Source organism: Ctenopharyngodon idella, chromosome 10 (genome assembly GCF_019924925.1).
Source record: "Ctenopharyngodon idella isolate HZGC_01 chromosome 10, HZGC01, whole genome shotgun sequence".
In the NCBI taxonomy this organism is placed as follows: Eukaryota; Metazoa; Chordata; class Actinopteri; order Cypriniformes; family Xenocyprididae; genus Ctenopharyngodon; species Ctenopharyngodon idella.
This window is the reverse complement of record NC_067229.1, coordinates 6,785,414-6,806,826: the sequence shown is the minus strand read 5'-3', so window position 1 is coordinate 6,806,826 and position 21,413 is coordinate 6,785,414. Positions and strand designations below refer to the sequence as shown.

At 36.4% G+C, this 21,413-nt stretch overlaps 1 protein-coding gene across 5 annotated transcripts in view; it reads left to right on the top strand.

The window, feature by feature from the left end:
- Positions 1-2,469: 2,469 nt before the first annotated feature.
- The window catches only part of LOC127520655 (rho guanine nucleotide exchange factor 18-like), a 43,115-nt gene continuing 24,171 nt past the window's right edge, over positions 2,470-21,413 (top strand). The window contains exons 1-10 of one of the 5 annotated variants that reach the window (XM_051909032.1): positions 2,470-2,782; positions 7,743-7,864; positions 8,650-9,098; positions 9,252-9,402; positions 9,671-9,797; positions 10,198-10,249; positions 10,928-10,972; positions 12,011-12,088; positions 12,198-12,309; positions 13,666-13,873. In XM_051909032.1, the coding sequence (XP_051764992.1) occupies positions 8,932-9,098; positions 9,252-9,402; positions 9,671-9,797; positions 10,198-10,249; positions 10,928-10,972; positions 12,011-12,088; positions 12,198-12,309; positions 13,666-13,873 (940 nt within the window). In that variant the 5' untranslated portion in view covers positions 2,470-2,782; positions 7,743-7,864; positions 8,650-8,931. Of the gene's footprint in view, positions 2,783-4,977; positions 5,128-7,742; positions 7,865-8,649; positions 9,099-9,251; positions 9,403-9,670; positions 9,798-10,197; positions 10,250-10,927; positions 10,973-12,010; positions 12,089-12,197; positions 12,310-13,665; positions 13,874-21,413 lie in introns of those variants that run through there. The other 4 variants (XR_007932173.1, XM_051909030.1, XM_051909029.1 and 1 more) reach the window with 4 other exon arrangements.

The window sequence follows — 21,413 nt, the reverse complement described above, 5'->3', positions numbered from 1 at the left end:
CAGCAAATTATGTGTATTTTTTTCAACTGTTGTCCTGTAACATTTTCTCTTTGGTTGAAAGTTTCACCATTTTGTTTGTTTTGTTTATCCCTGCTGTTCCTTGTTTCATTTTGTTTGTTTGTTGTGTATTTTATTCTTCCTCTGTGCACATAGACGATCCCCAGACGATGTTTTTTTTAGTCCCGTCATTCACCTGTATTGTAGAAAATGTTATTTAATCATCAACACACACTTTCTCCTCAACTTTCCCTTCACTGGTTGAATTTGTGCCATTTACATTGCGGTACATGAGCGTATGGAAAACCACGTCACATATTTAAACAAAACAACTAATCTGTCTGACCAGGATCAAACTGTGCCATGATTAACTAGTACGGATCGACAGTTTTAGTTTTTCAAGGAGAGCCAAGCAGTGACGTGTACAGTAAATGTTGGAATGAAATGAAAATAAATCTTGCTGTGTGTAAATTATTCAATTAACTGTTTATATGAAATTTATGAATTAAAAATTATTGGGAAAAAATGGCTCGCAGTTGTCTGTTCCCAAGATAATGAATGGTATTATTTTTTACAGTACATGTTAAGTTTAGTTCACTTTCATTGAATGGAAAAGAACAACTAAGATTAAAATTTCTTCTTTTATGTTCCACAGAAGAAATCGAATGACATGAGGGTGAGTAAATTATTTTAACCCTCTTGTGTGTTTTTTTTCCCCCCCCAATTAAATGAATGTACTATATTTTGGTTCAATCATTTCTATAATGTTTTTTATTTAATGTTGTATTTTGGGGGGGTTTTATGGTAATAATTTATATTTATGTAATAGTTATGATCCATTTATTACCTTTTAATCACTTTTTGAGCATAGACCTGAAAATGAAATTTTCCAACTTAAACTGTCGTAAATATTGAATGATTTGAAACCGAGACTTAAGTTTGGTCTTTTTTTTTTTCTTTTTTTTTTTAAAAAGGAGACACATGGCAGATTATTGCTGACAAGAAAAGTTTAAAAAGTAAAACTAAAAAAAGTTATAGAAGTTTAAGTTTTTTATTATTAAAAAATGCATAAATTACTATTTTTAAATTTTAATATTAAATGTATATTTTCCAAAACATACTTTACGCTAAAACTGTGAGAAAATCAAAACCTAAATCTAAACAAGGTTGACATCTCAAAAAATGAGCTTTCAGTAAGATTTTGTTTGGGCGCAGTACCAGACGTTTCCACTAGATGAAATTTGCTTCCCATTCATTTAGGATGCAGTCATTTTTGACAGCGAACAGTACAAGTGACTATTTTTCAGGACCATTTAACCTGTTTTTGTTGTGGTTGTTTTTTCACTTAGCAAGTGCCAAAACCTTAACCAAGTTTTTTACCATTCCGACGAAGTCAATTCTAAAAAACCAAGATGTCCAATTTTTTGGGTTAAAAAATTAAATAAATAAAAAGACCGAACAGCACCAGAGAGTTTAATTTCTACTTTTTAAGTTTTGGTTGAGCTGTTACTTTAAACATGTAAGTTTATAATAGCATGTGTCAACTATTAGAAATATTTTGAAATTGAAAGTTTTGTTCAAATTAAAAATTTTGTTCATTTTCTTGCACCACAGGTTAAGAAGTAGTATTAGATTTTTTTTGTTTTGTCAATTTTAGGCACATAATGCCTACAGATGTTCAGACAAATTAGCAAAAAAAAAATCGAACAAACTTTACAAAAAGTACTGAGGTGATACCGTATTAGATGGTACAATGACATAGTACTTTGATATGGGGTATTTCTGGAATTTCGGGCACTTTTTATGTCACAGGGTTTCGTTTCAGTTAAAACGGATGTGAACGTTTCATATTAAAAACTTTTGGAAGTTTTTAAAATGCCTTTTATGAATAGATTTTATTATGTTATCCTACTATGGTTACCACACCTCAACATTGTTCAGCTGTTGTATTTCAAGACATTTTTTTCCCCTGAAACGCTCTTGTGTGTAGGACTAATTTCTTATCTCATCCCATGCCTCCGTTGCTAATTACAAAATGTAATTTTAGACGTAACTGAGGCTTAAATAACTGAAAATTGTTTTGAATAACATTGTTTTAGAGAGTCCCCCTCAGTACCAAAAGTGCCCAAAGTCAAAGAAACACTCATATACTATGGTACTGAATATTTGCCATATTCAAATACTATGGTATTTCCATGATACTCCATTAAAAACCATAAAAAGCTGCTCAGTGCTGTTATTATTTAGAAAACCTCTATACTGGGTTGTCAAAAAAGCTGTACTGCGATTATACAGCAGGAAGGAACAATTATATAGCAAGTCAGTCAGTGAAGTGTGAACAGCAGCTAGTTTAAGCAAAACAAACTCTTCAAAAGGGGTTTGTTCACCACGTTAACCACTAGCATTTGAGTTCCGCTTATCTTTTCCAAACCCCTGCACAAGTGCACTCATTTGTGTGAGAATGCTGCAACTATCACATCATCACATGCACATGCAAAAGACATTGGTTTTCCTATACAGTTTGAATTCTAACGTTCCGCCATCAACATGTTTTGATCGTATCACGTCGAATAGAAGGGCCCCGTTTGGGTGTTCAAGGCCATGTGTCTGTGCTGGATGTCAGCATGAAGAGGAAGTTGTAGCAGTGTTGTGTGTTTTAGGCTGTGGTTAACACAGCACTCTGCTCTTTTCAGGCGTTTCAGCTGGCATAAAGTTGTGTGTTAGTCTCAGAGGAGGACGTTTTGCTAGTTGTGGATTCTTGTTTTTTCTCTTTGGACTCTTTGGGGTGAGTACATAACATTCATTTTTTAGTTTATATACAATCAAAATGCTTACTTTGAAATTAGTCTGTGCCTGGTAATTCATTATCTTCTGCAGCACCTGATAAGCTGAGATGCTATCGTATGACCTTTAATGTGTTTAACCTCGAGTTTTGAATGAAGTATGGATATTTTGACTTATAAGAACCCAACGTGAGCTCGACTTGATGGGTCTCACTGGTGCTTTCGGCCATTATTGCTTCACCGGCTTCATTTAAGGAACTGTCTAAGCAGAAATACTGTGGTATAGTGCAGATCGGTGTGGCTCAACTGCATGACGAAGTGTAGAAAATCATACTTGACGTTGGTTGTGTCTTTTTATCTCGAAGAGGAAGGTTATTTTTCAAGAGCAACCATCATGACGCTTGTTTGTGCTCTTTGGTGAATCACGGATGGTATTTTCCACTTTCAGTCTTGTACACAAGATCACACACAGTTGTAGATTTCGTTTTTGTCCATTTTGCAAAAAATTACAATGGTATTACTGTGGTTATTATTATTTGATGGTGATGGTATCATATGGCAATACTATAGTACTTTGAAATATTTTGTTACTCCTGCCCTGTTGAAAAAAACAGCATATGCTGGTTAGGTATATTTTAAAGCATGGAAGCTGGTTTGTGCTGGCCTTAGATGGTCATGAGCTGGTTTGAGCTGGTCAAGTGCTGGTCCAAAGCTGGAGCTAGTTGCTTAGGACCAATTTAGGACTAGCACTTGACCATCTCATGACCAGCTAAGGACCACCATAAACCAGCTCAAACCAGCTTCCATGCTTCAAAACATACCTAACCAGCATATGCTGTTTTTTTTCAACAGGGGAGGGCTTTTCACACTGCGCTTAACCCCGGGTTATCGTCGTTCTATACACCGCTTTTAACCCCGGGTAAAGGAACGTTTACACTTGTAATTTAGAAGTGGGGTTAGCACCGCTTTTTACCCGGGGTTATGAAACCCTGCTTCAGAGCAGGGTTAGCATCACATTTGCGGTGCCGAACTTGTACAGTGTGAAACGATGCGGTGTTACAGCTAGACGCTTAGCAACAGACAACCAATCGCGTAAGCTACTTATATTTCAGTAACGGAAACGCTACGTTTGAGAGAAAAAAAAAGTCAAATGCTGACAGAAAACGCGACAATTTGATTGAAGAAGAGACCGTTTCATTCTTACCTTTATAGTCCGAAATGTCCATTCAGTAAACTTGATAGTACAGTCTGCAATACGACGATGTTCAGTGCTGGAGCTAGCCTAAAAAGGTCGCGTGCTGCGTTTATCCAATCAATAACACTGACACCGCAAATATGCAAATAAGAACGTTAACCCAGGGTTTAGGAATGTACAGTGTGAAACGTCCGTTTATGAATAGCCAGGATTAATTGTTAACCCCGGGTAAATTATGAGCAATGTGAAACGTGACGAAAGATAACCCAGGATTCCGTTTAGCTGGGGTTTAGAATGACCCAGGGTTAACTAATTCAAGTGTGAAAACCTCTCATGGTACTTCCAAGAATACCATGGTAGTACCATAATACTTTTAGGTATTTTTTATTTATTTATTTATTTTTTATAGTAATCCAATGGCGTATGAATATAGCATTTATACAATACTGTAGTAGCCTATATGCATTGGCCCCAAAAGTATTTGGGCATTTAGGCCACACTTAAAATCAATATTTTTATATTTTACTGCCATAATCTGAATATTTCAGATTAAAACAAGTTTTACAAAAGAAGTGATATGGGAGGGGCTTTATCTGTCAGGGATTGATTGGATGGTGAACAGTATTTCTGTATGGTTATTGAAGGAGAGGAGTCTAAAAATAAGTGGCCTTGATGATGTCAGCAGAAAAGGAAAGTCGTTTCAGGGCGGTGCAAGTTGTTAAGTTTTTATGAATGTTTGCAAAACAGTAAATATAAAATAAGTGTGACCTCAAGTATCCAAATAATCTTTGAAAGGACAGTACCATGGTATTTACCACCTGATACTATCACTGTACCTTGGTACCATTTTTGTACCATTAATATAAGACACAATTCCCTCCCATTCAATTCTACTGGTGCTTCCTTTTTCTCTTCCATCCCTCCCACTCTCTCTCGCTGTGAGCCCCCGCTGCTGTGCCTCTTGACTTTAAATCATATGTTAGTTAATCCCTGGCGGTTCCCTCCTCTGATCCGGCTGTGGGACTCTAGTTTTCCTGATATCTCGCTCACTGACTCCTTTGGGAGAGACCTGCACTGTCCACATGGCAGATCCACCTCTCCACAACTCCTGGCCTTCATTCTCATGGATGAAACGATGGTCCTTCAAAAGAGGTAGACAGGATAACTGTGTCTTTCTGGATCTCTGGCATCTTTCTTTTTTACTTATTTCCACTTTTCTTTGCTATTGCTGTCCCTACATATATAAAAATATAAAGTAAATGCTTATTTTGTACAGTTATTTTGAACTTTTACCATGGTATATTGTTTGTTTTGTGTTGGTGAACAAAATCAGCCGTGTGTATCTAGAGTTATGCAGTGGTATGGTCGTCTTTTCTGCCTTAATCTATAAATGGTTGAGGAGGTGCTGTGCTTATTTGTGGTTGAGTGTGTCACTGATGTGATGTTGTATGCGTTTTTGTGGTTTGTCAGACCAATGCTGCTCAAGAGGACTGGTCACATTGCAAGCGGGATGCACTCTTGCATGCAGCTCTCATGACCTGACTGTGTGTTAGCACATACAAAACCACATTTTCACACTTCTGATAGATGTGTGGGCTTTTTTCAGTACTGTAATTTGAGCTATAATTGGAAATCACTGGACTCCAAAACTTGGATATATATTCAAATAGTAATAACAAGCCTAGTGGATAGTGCATAATACGCTGAGCCATGACCTCATACAAGTGATGTTTGAATCTGACACACAAGTATTTTGAACCCACGTTATTTCCTCTCTTTCTCTACTATACTTTAAAGAGAAAATTGCAAAAACAAGATAAAAAAACAACCTATTTACTATTAGCTGTTAGCCATTAGCACATTTGCTCCAAAACATTGAGCTTCTCTAGACAGACAGAAGGGTAGGCGGACAGAATCAAAAAAAAAAAAAGTAGTTCTAACAGAAGTCACACCAGTTCAAATTAGTGTACTCAAGTTGCTGTTGATGGAAAGAAGCATCGGAAACAATAAGAAACAGAAGCATCTGTTAATGAAGCTCCACATATTGTGTGCTTTTCCAGAGAAGGTAATTTCTTGGAGCTCTGCATTGCTTTACAGCTTTGGGGTTGCCCCCGTAATCCTCTTGGAAAAGCTCAAGACTCACATAACATAATTCTGCAAATTGCTATTGGCAAACGTTTAGCTTCCTCCATGGATTCAGCTACTCAAGTGCATGGCACGGTTGAGCTATTTAGAGCCCGTTTCATTTTATTTAGACCAAAATACAACTTTGCATCTTAGTGTGTGCACAGACGAAGAAGTGTGTGGTAAAACAGAATTTTCCTGCGGTAGACCTACAGTAACCCTTGTAAAAGCTGGGAGGCCCCTTTAAGTATTCATGTTGGAGCATATGGTAAGAAGGGGGCAGCCATAAAAGGATATTTGAACATGACAAGCATCATGGTGCTCTTATAGTTTACATATCACGTTGCTGATTCAGATACAAACCACCTCACCATACTCAGACTCTGTCATTCGTCTAGGGCCGAGATGATTTACGCCAGAAAGTACTGTAGGCTTCATTCATCCATCGTTTAAGGACAGGCAGTCGGTAAAGGACAAAGGTTCTGGTTTGGTCTTTGGTGTCTGGGTTTTGTCATAGTTCATATCATTGTCGTTATCAAATCAATAGGTGCTCAGATCTTTGGAAAGGTCACTTCAGCAATGCCCCAGTTGGGCCTAATGGACCTTAATTTAACTACAAGGTAAGTTCTTAAAGGACCCAAAAATGAAAATTATCCCATAATTTGCTCACCCTCAAGCCATTAGGTGTATATGACTTTCATCTTTCAGCCAAACACAATCAGACTCATATTAAAAAATATCCTGGCTCTTCCAAGCCTTATAATGAAAGTTTTTGAAGCCCAAAAAAGCGCATCCATCCATCATAAAAGTAATCCACACAACTCCAGGGGGTTAAGGCCTTCTAAAGTGAAGCAATGCGTTTTTGTAAGAAAAATATCCATAATTACAACTTTATAAACTTTAATCACTAGCTTCTGGTAACGTCCATCCACGTGTTCATGAGAGAGTTGAGTTCCGGCGTATGACGTAGGATGTAGGAGTAGCGTATAAGCTTGGGTGAGAGTAGACGCCTCTTGGGGTTCAAACAAATAGGCCTGGACAAAAAAAACTCTTACAAAAATGCATTGCTTCCCTTCAGAAGGCCTTTATAAACCCAGTGGAGCCAGGGAGCCTGAACCCCCTGCATTTATTAGTTCTTTGGAAGCATAAGTATTTAGATGGCTTCTTGAAGAACCATAGGTTTACCTATGACATTATGCTGGCAGCTATTATATACCTGCAATCAAACACAACACAGAGTTTTGCCTCTGTAAACTAGTGCTTCCATTTCACATCAGATTAAGATCTTCTGTTTACAGGGAAATGCTTTCAGCTTCTATCTCTGGCTGTGTGTTGATGTAATATGCTAGAGTTAATGGAAGCTACTGATAAGCTCTGACAGTAGCTGCTTGAAGTTAGAAGGTTTTTATTTAGGGTATGCCATCATACTGGCTCTCCAGAACCATATCTCTATTATTGCTTTGTCACAATCCTCACAAACAAACACAAGAGATATGATGTAATTAGATATCCAATTTGTTTTGTCTGGTGCACAGAAAGTGACAGCAACAATATGTTTGATTAGGCACCTCATTAAAAGCAACACGAGAACACGAGTTCTCACAGTTGCGGATAAAACTCATGGTGGAACGTTTGTGTTTCAGCTTCAGATTGCAAGCCATGCACTCAACTTCGTGCCCCGGTCTCAGCACCCAGTTCCTCTTCTTCCTTGTCCCCGGCTTCCATCCCAGAAGACGTCTTCTTTAGCAGTTCTCCTGAAGACAAGGTAAGACCCGAAACACAACCTAACCCTTAAACTAGAGGGAGTGATTGGTTGATAAGAATGATGCATCAGCCCCTAACCCAGTCCTAAACTTAAAGAGATAGTTCCCCCTAAAAATTAAAATTCTGTCATTAATTACTTACCCTCATGTTGTTCTAAACCTGTAAGACTTTTGTTCATCTTCGAAACACAAATGAACATATTTTTAATAAAATCTGAGAGCTTTCTGTCCCTCCATAGACAGCTACACAACTACCACTTTGACGCTTCAAAAAGTTCGTAAAGAGATCGTAAAACTAATCCATATAAGTTGAGCGGTTTAGTCCAATTTTTTTGAAGAGACTCGATAGCTAAACCCTCAAACTGATTTGTTGCCAGGAATGTTGTTCCAGGATAATCAAGGATGTTGACCCTGTGACTTAACGTCAAAATCAGGTTCACCAAAAATAGTCTATATGAATTGTGCACTATATATAAGACTTCTGAAATTACAACAGCTTTGTGAGAGGAACAGACTGAAACTGAACTTAAAAGAGTTGTGTAATATCTTGAGACATTGATCGATGCCTTGGTTCCTCCATGGGGATTTTCCTTCTAACAAGTGTAACAAAATTGGATAAATGTGTCTACTAGTGCTTCTTTCATCACATAAGAAGTTCAGCTGACTGCTTCCACTTTCAGTCCATGAATGACACTAGCAGGAGACTCATTTAGACTTCACGTTATTATTCATGTTGTGACCTTGTTGCTGTAAGAAAGTCAGCTGTTTATGGGTTTCCTGTTTTCAGAGGAACTTTTTGGCTGAGAGTGACGAGTGCAGCAGTGAGGAGGATCTTTTAGACCTCTGCTCTTCTCTGAGAGATTCAGAATATTTCAGAGACCTGCAACTCGGATCCACTGACGAGCCAGACGTGCAACTTACTGTCTTAGCGGCACCTGACAAGGGTCCTACCCCTTTGGTACCTCCTGTGTCCACATCAGAGAGTGGATCTAGGCAGGAATCCACAGAGTTCCACACCCATCAACTTGACCAGGTAGACCACACTGTGATTTTTGCTGGAGGGGAAGTCATGGATCGCTTGATTGCTATCAGATCTTCAGAGTACCAGGATTATCCAGAATCTGAGCAAGATGAGGACTCAGACTCGGATAACTTTCCTATATTGGTTCGATCTATGTCCACGTCACGTAGACACAGCTGGGAAGCGCCAGTGTCGCCAATTGACCTGGGCAGAAGGTAAGACTCAATTTTTCACTGGTCCCAATGTCTAAATGTCATTTCCAGGGCTAAATGTGATGTTATATGTCTGAGAAGTACATGTCTTCTGTTTGCTATCTGACAGAGTAATACTGTTGTATGTATGTAAACACTGTATGGTTATGTATGTAGATTCAGTCTAGACACCACCGGCATTGACAGTGATGGGGAAAGAGAGGACCAGTGTTTGGCCAAAAGTTCCCATTTACCATCTTCTTCCTTCTCCGAAAGCTCAGTGGAAGAAACGACCAGTGCTGTGGAAAGTGAAAGCCCCAAAACACCAGTAACTGTCTTTACTGAAATCTGTGTCTTAGTATAAACAGAGAAAGACATTCACATAACTCTATAAACCATACTCCTGCTCCTGGAGGGCTACCATTCTGCCGAGTTTAACGTCAACCCTAATCAAACACACCTAGATTATTTGAAAATAACAGGCAGGAGTGTTGGAGCAGTGTAGGAACTGAATTCTGCAGGAAGGTAGTCCTTCAGGAGCTGGGTTGGCTATCCCTGCCATAACTCTTACTGATAATGTTTTTAAATATTGACAGCAGCCACCCTCACCAGCAAGGACAGTGTATTCAAGATCTGAAATTCTCGCAACTGAAGAAAAATCGCAAGCTGACAGAGTTTCCCGCATACTGGAGACTTCTAAACAGGCTGCCAGAGAGGCTAGAGGTTAGTGAAACGATTCTCCAATTAGAAAGGCAACTCCAGTCTGGAAGAATCGGGTTCTCATGGGCTCTAGCTCTGAAGCAATCAGATAAATCCTATGCTAATTCTGTCAGGAGGATTTCTAGGATCAAAAGCTGCGAAACAGTATAATTTGTCTATTGAACTATTCTGTAGTTCTACAGATAAACCATGTTCTGGTACTTTCAAGAACCGAGAAGAACCTGTAATGTAACAGACCGTTTTGAGGCTCCAGGGAACCATATAGAAACCCAAGAACCCTATACAGCAATATATTGTTGTTGCTTAGAAAACTGAACCTAAAGTGCCACAAAGAACCATTAAATTACCTTTATTTTTCATAGTATACATGTAGTCCTGACTTTGTGTTGTTTTGGAATTCCAGAAGAGCAGGAGTCGGAAGAGGGGCTGCAGTCTGTGGAGGGACGAAGTCATGTGTAAGTTTCAACATTTAAGTTTTGATGAAGAGCATCATAGTTGCTACCACAAGGTTATTTTGAGTCAGTGAAGCACGGTGGCTCAGTGGTTAGCGCTTTTGCCTCACAGCAAGAAGGTCCCCAATTCTAGCCCCGGCTGAACCAGGAGGCCTTTCTGTGTGGAGTTTGCATGTTCTCCCCGTGTCAGCATGGGTTTCCTCCTGGTACTCTGGTTTCCCCCACAATCCAAAGACATGCGGGTTAGATGAAATTGCCTGTAGATGTGGGAATGTGTGTATTTGTGAGAGCACTGCATTGGACTGGCCATCTGTCCAGTGTGCTTTCCCTGGAAACTGGGACAGGCTCCAGCCCTATGACCCTAGAAGGTCGTATAAGGATCAATAAATGAATATCAGCTTTTAGAAGAGCGCTAGCATATAGATTAGCCTCAAAGCTAATAGACATGAAAGTAAAGGAAAAAAATCTACAGCAGATAAAGTAGTCATTGTTGAAACTTTTTTCAGTTAAGCTAAAGGAAAGCTGTGGGTGATTTGATTCTAGCCCACCGCTGATGTTGTCTCTCCCTGTATGTGTGAGCTAGGCAGTAGATTTTGTGCTGATGGTTTTATTTGGACAGCGGCCCGCCGTGTGCCCTCCCACTGCCACACATACTTAGCCTCAGTGTCTTGTTTGTCTCAGGCTGATGGTACAGAAAGTTCTACAGGAGCTTAAGCAGTATCACGGGTAAGTAAACAGTGTGAAGGAGCCTGTCGTGTCCTCCTACAAACTAACAGCATTAACATGAGTGCCACTGGCCCACGTTTGGTTTGCAGTCCCAAAATAGAAAGCATTGTTTGTCACTCGCCTGTCTTGAACATGTTGTGTACGTTTGCATGTTTGACATATTTTATCTTCTGTGTTTACCCCTCATGCTGTATTTTTAAACCTGGTGAGGCTTTTCCTGGTTGAGACGTCCTTGTTTTATCTCTCAAAAACTTGCATGAGAAACCAGAGCGTGCTTTTAACAGGGTCATGAAACATCTGCACAGTAACTGACGCTTCTAACAGCAGACTAGCAAGAGGCTATGTTCGGAATGGAAAACTAGCATACTGCACAGTGTATGCTTCTGGATACTATTAAGGGTTTTTTTTAAAAAAGAAAAAAAGAGCATGAGAAACTATTTAAAAAGTATGTTTGCTACATTGTGTGTTCTGGCAGTCTGGGTAAATTAAGGAGACAAGAAAGAGATGTTAAAAATTGAAGTTGAATTTTCAAGGCTGTTGCAAAAAATTTGAATACTGCAGAAATTTTCAGATTTTTATTGTTTCGAACATAAATTATATACTAGCATACTTTGTGCTACTGTATACTACATGATATATTTCAGCAGTAGTATGCACATTGTCACATGACCTCTATATAATTCGGTAATTATGGTTATTATCTTGCAGTCTTTTTTTTCTCTACATTTTTTATTCAAACTTTTTATGCAAAATTGTTGTACAAAATTGTACAAAAATTGATTGTCCAATCAAATAAGTCAAGTAGGCGGTAAAAAGGTAAAATTGCCGTTTGGAAATATGGAAGGGTTTGTTGTATACTGTACAATTTGGCAAGGTTGCAGGTTTGCATACTGCAAAAAATAGTTAGACTAGTATGGTAGTATGCCATTCTGAACATATCCAGAGTTTTCTTGTAGTAAGCATGCATACGTTACCAATGGAGAGTCTTATACTGAATTAATTTAATCTTGATCTTGATTATCCTGGATTTTTCCTCAGAGCTAAACGCAGAAATTCAAGCACAGAAAGAAAAGAGGAGAGAGGGAGTGTCACGTGGTATGAGTTTCTTGAAATTGGGTAAGTCGTTTGACCTTCTTGTGTCTTTTAGCAATCGCACTAATTAATACGTACGGCATATAATCTTGTTCTCTTGAATTTTAATTGGGTTTGGTGTGTGTTTTTGTAGAAATGATGAGGAAGAAGAGGAAAGACCAGAGCGTCAGGAAAAAGGCACCAAAGTCAAGCGGACTCTGAGTTCACTGAGGAGCCGCATGACTGGATCCTTCAACAAAGACAAAGTAATCAAACACACGCTGACATCATTCATGCTCGGACTGTGTTTCTGCCGTGGGATACAGTCATGTTCATTTCTGCAGAACTTTACTGCAACTTCTGTGTCCTTGCAACTTCCTCCTTTTCTTGAATGTACTGTAGAAATGTTAAACTGGTCATGCAGACTATGGGGAAGTTTTAACCTGTTCTTTAAAACAGACAATGTGCCAATTGTAGATTATCTTTTAAAAATAAATAAATAAATAAAACACAAGATCAGTTAATAAATCAATAAATCTGTCTATATTCATAAAGAAAAAGGCATATGGTGATTTCTCAAGATTCACACACTTTTAAGTCATTAAATTTGATGTAGATATAGTTATAAATATATGATATATGTAGATATAGATATTACGGAAGAGGATTAGGGCCAAGCAATAATAAAAAAATAAAACCATCTCGAGATTAAAGGTATTATAATGCAAGAATAAACTTAAATTTCGAGAAAAAAGTCAAAATACAATGTTGAGAATAAAATCATTTAATTTCGAGAATAAAGTCATGTTTCGAGAATTAATGTGTTAAATTTCGAGAAAAAAAGTCTAAATACAATGTTGAGAATAAATTTATTACATTTTGAGAATAAAGTCATTGTGTTTCGAGAAAAAAACTCAATTGAAATTGGATTTTATTTGGATTTTGTGAAATTTTATTTCGACTTTATTTCGAAGTTTAATCTCGCATTATAATGACTTTAATTTCAAGATGTTTTTTTTTTTTATTATTATTACTTGGCCTTAATCCTCTTCCGTAATTATAGACATATTGTATATAGATTTTGATATTTAAAGGTTATATTTATGTGTCGTGAAATATGACCTGGACATGTACTTTGTGTGTGTGTGTTTTTTTTAATGCAAAAACTGCTTTTCTTACTTAGAGTTTTTGTCTTGTTTCTAGTCCAAATATCTAAAAATTCTTAAATCAAGAAGCATTTTCTAGACAAGTAAAAAAAATATTATCTTGTTTTCAGAAAAAATAAGTCAAAATTAAATGAGCTTTTCCTTAAAACAAGCAAAATAATCTGCCAATGGGGTAAGCAAAATAATCTTATTTCAAACCAAAAACAAGATTATTTGGCAGATTATTTTGCTTGTTTTAAGGAAAAATTCACTTAATTTTGACTAATTTTTTCTTATTTTTGAAAACAAGGCGATTTGTTTTACTTGTCTAGAAAATGTTTCTTGGTTTAAGAATTTTTAGATATTTGGACTGGAAACAAGGCAAAAAATGTAAGTAAGAAAAGTATTTTTTTGCAGTGTTGGTAGGCTAACTATCAGAAGATAATGCTACACATTTCTTGATTTCTCTGTTTTCAGGGTAAGACCCGAGAGAAAGAGCAGCACAAAGAGAAAAGCAGAGAGAGAGAGAAGGACAAAGAGAAAGAGAAAGAGTTGAGAGAGCGTGAGAAAGTGCGGCGCCGCAGCGTGAGCGGCCACCAGCTCGTGCCTGGCGCATTTTCAAGCTGGGCGACATGTTCACTGTGCAGCAAGACCCTGCAAAGGAAGCATAGCCTGCAGTGTTTGAGTGAGTAACACACATACACACCTGTGCACACGCGCATCTGCTCCGCTTCCCATGCGACACGCGCTACTCTGCTCTGCACCCACCACAGCGCATGTCACAGTAAACCAAAGGCTTTCTTATTTTGATGAGGCTTCTGCATCTTTCATGGGTTTTCGTTAGAACATAAGGGACTGATAAAGCATCAGCCGCTTGACCCACTGACCCGCTCTGTCACGTGATGCAGTGCTGCTCAAAATTCGGCTGTTTTGCAACCAGCTTTGTGCTGCGGAGATCTACAGGTTTGAGTACAGATGAACTAGTTTGATGTTATCGGGTTTCTAGTGACTGAGAGAGATTAAAAGAGGATGTTCTTGTGACTTAAAGGGACAGTTCACCCACAATTAAAATGGTTATTATTTATTCACTCTCATGTTGTTCCAAACCTCTATGACATTCTCTTTCTTTCTTTCTTTCTTTCTTTCTTTGTCTGGAACTGAAAAGGTGAATTTTATATTGGATTTTCAGACCACACTTTTTCTTACAATGAAAGCGGATGGGGACTGGAGCTGCCCAGCTCCAAAACAAGCATAAATGTATAATGAACATAGTCTAAATTACTATATCCCAAGTATTTTGATGTCATATGATAAGTTAAGTGAGGAACAGATCAAGTTTTATGAAAATCAGACTATTTTGTTGAAGTTGCTTGATGTTTTGGAGCTTGACAACTGTAGTCTCCATTCACTGTCATTGTATGGAAAATAGGGGCTTGGATATTCTTCAGAAATGCTCAAAAACAAGCATAAATGTATACTAAATTACTATATCCCAAGTCTTTTGATGTCATATGATAATTTTGTGAGGAACAAATCAAGATTTCAGTGAATCAGACTACTATGCTGGTGTTTTTTGTTGTTTTGGAGCTTGACAACTGTAGTCTCCATTCACTGTCATTGAATGGAAAATAGTGGTTTAGAGATTATTCAGAAATGCTTCAAAACAAGCATAAATGTATAATAAATTACTATATCCCAAGTATTTTGATGTCGTATGATCAGTTAAGCAAGGAACAGATTAAGATTTAAGAAAAACAGATTACTTTGCTGATGTTTTTTGTTGTTTTGGAGCTTGACAGCCGCAGTCCCCATTCACTGTCATTGAATGGAAAATAGCAGTTTGGAGATTCTTTAGAAATGCTCCAAAACAAGCATAAATGTATAATAAATTACTATACCCCAAAGCTTTTGATATCATATGATAATTGTGTGAAGAAAAAAAATTAAGATTTCAGAAAATCAGACTACTTTGGTGTTTTTTTGTTGTTTTGGAGCTTGACAGCCACAGTCCCCAGTCACTGTCATTGTATGGAAAATAGCAGCCTGGATATTCTTCAGAAATTTTCCTTTTGTCTCCCACTCAAGAATGTAAGTTGCATGGGATTTAAATGACACAAGGGTGGTAAATAGTGACATATTTTAATTTTTTATGTAATCTGTCCCTTTAAGGATCACTAAGTTGTAAGATGGCAGGTCATTAATTCCACACTGTGTTTGTGTTTAATGATTGATGTCCCTTAACTTAAGTCACAAAGTGGAGTTGTTTCAGTAAGTCCCAGAAGATGTTCATTTAGAAAGTATGAGTTCATTTGTTGACTGTTTGTTTCCCTATTTTGGGAAACCTTCTTTTTATATTCAATGCTTTGTCATTGTTGGCAGGGTGCAAGACTTACAGAAAAGGAGAAACAAAAGTGTTGCTGTAATTAATTTGTTTGTAACGGTCCGTTACTTCGAAGTCCTTAACGCCATGGGAAATCCCCCATACTCTATTCTATCAAATAAGAACGGTTTAAAAAAAGATGTTTACTTTTGGGTACATAAAGCCTATATATATATATATATATATTATAATATTATAAATTAATTTCTTCACTTCACTGGTGTCTCCTGGTAAGTGTGCATGTCCTAAGAGTGACTCGTGTTTATTTTCAGAGTGACAAAAGCACAATCACCCAGTACAAGCTGTAAATTTAAAGCCATTTGGTGGCGACAGTGAAATATTATGTATGACTCTTTGCATGGCACTGCTTATTAAACAAGTCATGCTGATGTATTTCCTCAGACTTAAGGCTTCAGAGGAGAGTCCCTCTCTGTCCAGTGTTCAATTTATTTGAAGCAGTCATGAACGTTCACCAATACATAAAGTAATCACTAGTGTGACGCAGAAATATTACACTAGACCGCTAAAGCAGCATCACCTACTGTACAACAGACTTTTGATGCACTGTAAACCTGAATAAGTTGGGCTAACTCAAAAAATTTGAGGTAATCAGTTACATCAAATTTTTGAGTTATGATGTTCCCAATTTTAAGTAAGCAGAACTATCAAGTTTTGAGTTTGTAGTACTCATGCATGTTAATTGCTCCTAACTTGAAGTATTAAGTTAGCTAACTCATACATTTTGATGGCAATTAACATAAAATATTTAGTTAATTAACTTTTTTATTTTGAGTTCTTGCAAATCAAATTAATTACTTACTTCACTGTAAACCATACTAAAATACAAAAAATGCTAATTTGCTAACATGTTAACAATAGCATGGCATAGCACTTACTGAATGAGTACAGTAACTTAAAACATGTAACTTACCTGCTCTCAAACCAAGTCGAATGTGCCACTTGTCACCATGATGGTAACTCTCCAAAAACCCACATTAACAGAAACTCTTGTAAATTAGCATAACAAAACATCAATCACTACTAAATTTCCCTTACCATTAATCTTGCGCATTATATAACACTTAATTTTAGCATTTACTTTCCCTTTCGAGTACCATGGGCAAAGCATGCTGGTAAATAGAAATCCCAGTCCAGTTTCAGTTAAACTTAAGTTAGTCTAAATTAAAAGAAAGGAGTTCATACAACTCAAAACAATGAAAGAGTTGAGTTTACTTGAAATATGTCAGTGTTGTGAACTCAAAAGAAAAAAAAAGTTCTAAATACTCATAGCAGTTAATTTAACTGAACTAATTTGTTCAATTTAAGTTTGTCCGACTCAAACCAATTAAGTATTTTGAGCATTACGGTTTACAGTGTGGATTCATCATGGATCTTTCAATCTATACAGTATATAGTTCATATTTATCTTTTGGTCAATGATAAAATGATGGATGAATGGTTGGATGGATAGATTATTTTTTTAAATAATTATAAATCTAAAACCACATAACCATACATAGTTTTTAATATCTCATTCTTTCGTTATTCATGGAAATATGTGAATATATACTATAGAAGATATAAATGGTAAAATATATTTTATTAAAGCATTTTCATATTTGTGTATTTGTTTATATATAAATATGAAAATGCTTTAATCAAATATATTTTACCATTTATATCTTGTACAAATGTACAAATATTCGATGACCCATAAACATATTACACTCCATTCAGTGAAAATCGCGCCTGTCCCTTTAAATGTGGGACTCAGCCTGTGGAATGCGCCTCCTGTCCCATAATGCTGCGCGGCGCAGTGCGGGGACAGTCAATCTACATACAGCAGTCGCGATTGGCGCTGCTTTTTTAGGTTGCCAAGTGATGTGTTGTGTGTTTTTGTGCGGCTGTCATAGTAACCTGAGTGATGTTTGAAGTGATGCGACCGTAACGCGCGTGACGGCGTCATAAACGGTGAGTTTGTTCAGTGCAACAGGTGTTTGCTAACAGAGCTAATAAACACACAGCAGCTAAAAGACCTTCAAACTCTTTACAAACGTCTGTTTTTACTTCACGCATTTATTTGTTCAGCTACAGGTGTCTCTTTTTTTTTTAACTTTTTAAATGACAGTTGCGTTCAAACAGTTAAAAGTTTGCTGAAGAGTCGCAGGCTGAGAGGTCAGCTGTTGTCCGTTGTGTTTAGTTTCATTGGCCAGTCCAGCAGGTCAGTGTTACGCAGGACTTTAAACACTTACAGACGTGTTATATGTCAGGCTTTTGTTCATATTCGTTCATTTAGCTGATCGCAATACATTGAAATTATTGCGTTCAGCATAAAGAACATCTCTTTTATATATAAAAAGCGCAATATAAGAGCGGACTAATCAAAAATGACGTCAGGTTCCCACCAGAAAGAGTTGCTAGGGTCTTCTAGATGATTGTTCTGTGGTTGCTAGGGTGTTCTGAGTGGTTGCCTACCACCAAGTCTCTATAGTTTATTTATTTATTTATTTATTTTTATTGTAAAAACTTTGAATAGAAAAAAAACATGAATAGTAAAAGTGAGTAATCATAGCTTTTTATTAGTATATTTTGGTTTTGATTTAACAAAATTTGTTTCTTAAAGTAACAGTGTCTTTAATATTACTGGTCTTAGTTTGGATAAATAATGTATATTATATTTTTATTATTGTGTTATAAAAAAAAGGAAAAATTAGGCATTGAGTATTATAATTTGTTTAGTTTCTATTTATTAACAGGAATAAATTATTAAAGACTAAATTTACTAATATTAAACTGTTTTTATTCTTTATTTCTGCATATTTGACAATCTTAACAATGAAATATATTATATCAATAGACAAGATCATAGAATTTTTAGGACATTTTTTTTTCTTATCTAACATTAAATTTGTTTTTGTTTTTTTATGTGATAGTGTTTTGAATATTACATCCGGTCTTACAATTATTCAGTCTTGCAGTTTTTGCACAGTCTGGATTTGGCTGAAGAATTTATTAGATTATTTTATATTATTTTTTCATGAGAAAAACTAATCTTTATTATATTATTTATTATTTTGGAGTTTTCTATTCAGTAACCAAAAACAGTTATTATTAAAGACTAAAGATCTGCCAATGCTATTTTTTATGACTCATATGATGGAGATTATTTTCTGTGCAGTGACAGATATGTATTTTATTTGTAAATGTTTTAGTATTCTGGACAGTGTAATTCTTGTGGTTTTGATTATTGGCGTTTCTAAGCACTTTTAGTCTGTTTTTGGAGGAGTGATGATGTTTCGGTTCCTTCTGTCCTCATGTAGCCCTTTTAATGCTGTTTTTTTTTCTGCACGGTCACATGCTGTTAATTGCGTTTGGCAGTAGCAGCTCGGTTCAGGGATTCTCCCCCTCCGCATGCCTGACCGCCCGCTGAACATCCCCGCCCTGTCAGCTTCACGTCAGTTTGGTGACACAAGCTAGTTTTATGTCTTTGTCAGAGCGTGAGATAAACAACCACATGTCGTTCTTCTTAAAACACTGTCCACGTTCGGCCCACGTTCACATTCCAGCGAGCGGATCATGTGATGTGATAACAGGATTATGAATGATCCTCGTGGAGTTCTAGTTCCTGTTGCGTTTTCAAGTCATTAGTTGCTCACTTGATCTTGACGCTGAGCTGAATGCGTTTTGAATAAAGCCTCCTTAATGCTGATCACAGACAAAAGTCGTTTATTGCTAAAAGAATTAAACAGATTTGCTAAATTAAACAGCTAAATCAATGGGATCTTTCAATTTATTCTGGTCTGTATCAATTACTTATATATTTAATATGATGATCTGCTTGCTATATTTTTATATGTTGTCTGTTATTTTACATTTTAAAAAAGTTAAAATTAATTTTACATTTTTAAATTATTTATTAGGTGGTTAAGACTAAAGATCAGCTGATATTGCTTTTAATGACTGAAATGATACAGATAATTTGGTAACACTTTACAACAAGGTCTCATTTGTTAACATTAGTTTTTGCATGAACTAAAAGGCACTAAATATATTTTACAGCAATTGTTTCTCAATAAAAATTTTCATTTTTGTTCTTAAAAATGTATTAGTAAATGTTGATATTAACATTAGTAAATGTCATAGAAGTATTGTTAATTGTTAGTTCATGTTAATTTTTTAACTAATGTTAACTAATGAAAGCTTATTGTAAAGAGTAATTTTTATGTATCGGATTACTGATATGCAGAAAAGATTTTTTAACGTCTATTTTATTTTTTATTAATTTATCAATAACCCTGATCATTATACTAACACAATAAAGATGTGTGCATTATAAATATTTTAATATAACAATAAAAGTAATAATAATTATTATTTATGCCATATTTGTTGTGTAGAGAAGAGATTTTTTTTACTTCCATTTTATTTATTTTTTTCTGTTTATTTCTGTTTTTGACTCAATAACTGAATAAGTATGTTAATGCTACTACAATAAAGATGTATGCATTATGAATATTTATGAATTATGAATTATATTTATGCCCAGTTGTTTTGCGATCTAAATATAGTGATCACATTTATTTTTTCATCTTTGTTTTAGGCTGTTTCATTGTTTTGCTTCACATTTATCACACAAGTATGAATGATTGATGATTGTTATTAGGTTGTTGAGTAATTATCCAAAGTTTTGTTTTGTTAGACGATGCGGGTAATATTTCTGAATTAGGACATTGTCATTTTGAGAGCATTGTATTGGCCAAAAAATTGACAGAAAGAAAAGTTTTTCCTGCGTTTTTGAAAAGTTTCGCGTACAGATGACAACATTTTCAAAATAGTCTTCATTCACACAGATCCGTGAAAACGACTAAAAATGCTGTAATATTCATGTCAGGCCAGTAGTTGGCGATGTCACTTTGTAAAGAAACACTACGCGCATATAGACTGAACACGTAATGAGCATGCGCATGACGTCACTGTTTTCACAAATATGTGTTTTTGTAGTTTACACGGAGATGATAACGGTATCATTTTCAAAAACTTGCACTTTGAAACCCATTTTCAAAACTTTGTGTTTTCAGGTCCCCAAACCGCCGTTTTCGTGTAAATGAACAGCCAAAACGCACAAGTTTTCTGGTTTTAGTTGAAAACGGTGTCGTGTAAACTAGAGGTTTTCTCGGGTCCTAAAACCTGTACCCGACATGCATAAAACGAAAAAAGAAAAAGCCGACCCGAGACAAACCCGATCAAATTAGGTAATGTAGCCTATAGCTTACTTGGTGTATGCCAAAAATGTAGGAGAATATGTTTTCTGCAAATTTTCACAAATTGTTTTGTTTGAGGAAAAACATGAAAATGTACAGTTTTGTTAATTTGATTTAGTTGATTAGTTTGGCCTTAACTGCATTTGGATGGATTTCTGTAACTGATCTGGCAACAGTAGCCTACATCTTTTGTTCCGCTTGGGCGAGCACCTCAAGTAGATAAACCGCTCATAAGCGTTATGTTGCACCTCAAATGTCAAGGAAATTTATATTTATGTTAATATTAAGAAGCAAATCCCCACACTTATCCTCTCAAATGGCTCTGACCTCTAGTGTAAACGCCCCCTAAATGTCCTCAAAGCCAACAGAAATGAACTAGAAGCCACAAATTTTGTTATTTTCTATGATATGTTGAAGTTCATCTGTGTTTTCTGCTGTGATCAGCTCTGGAGGTCCTGTGATGGAGGCATCGATCAGACTCTCAGTTTGTTGTGTTTCTATTTAGGTTTGTGTCTAAATGGATGGAATCAGTCACTTTGTGGGGTGAAAAGTGGAAAATGGCCCGCAGGGACATGACAGAGATC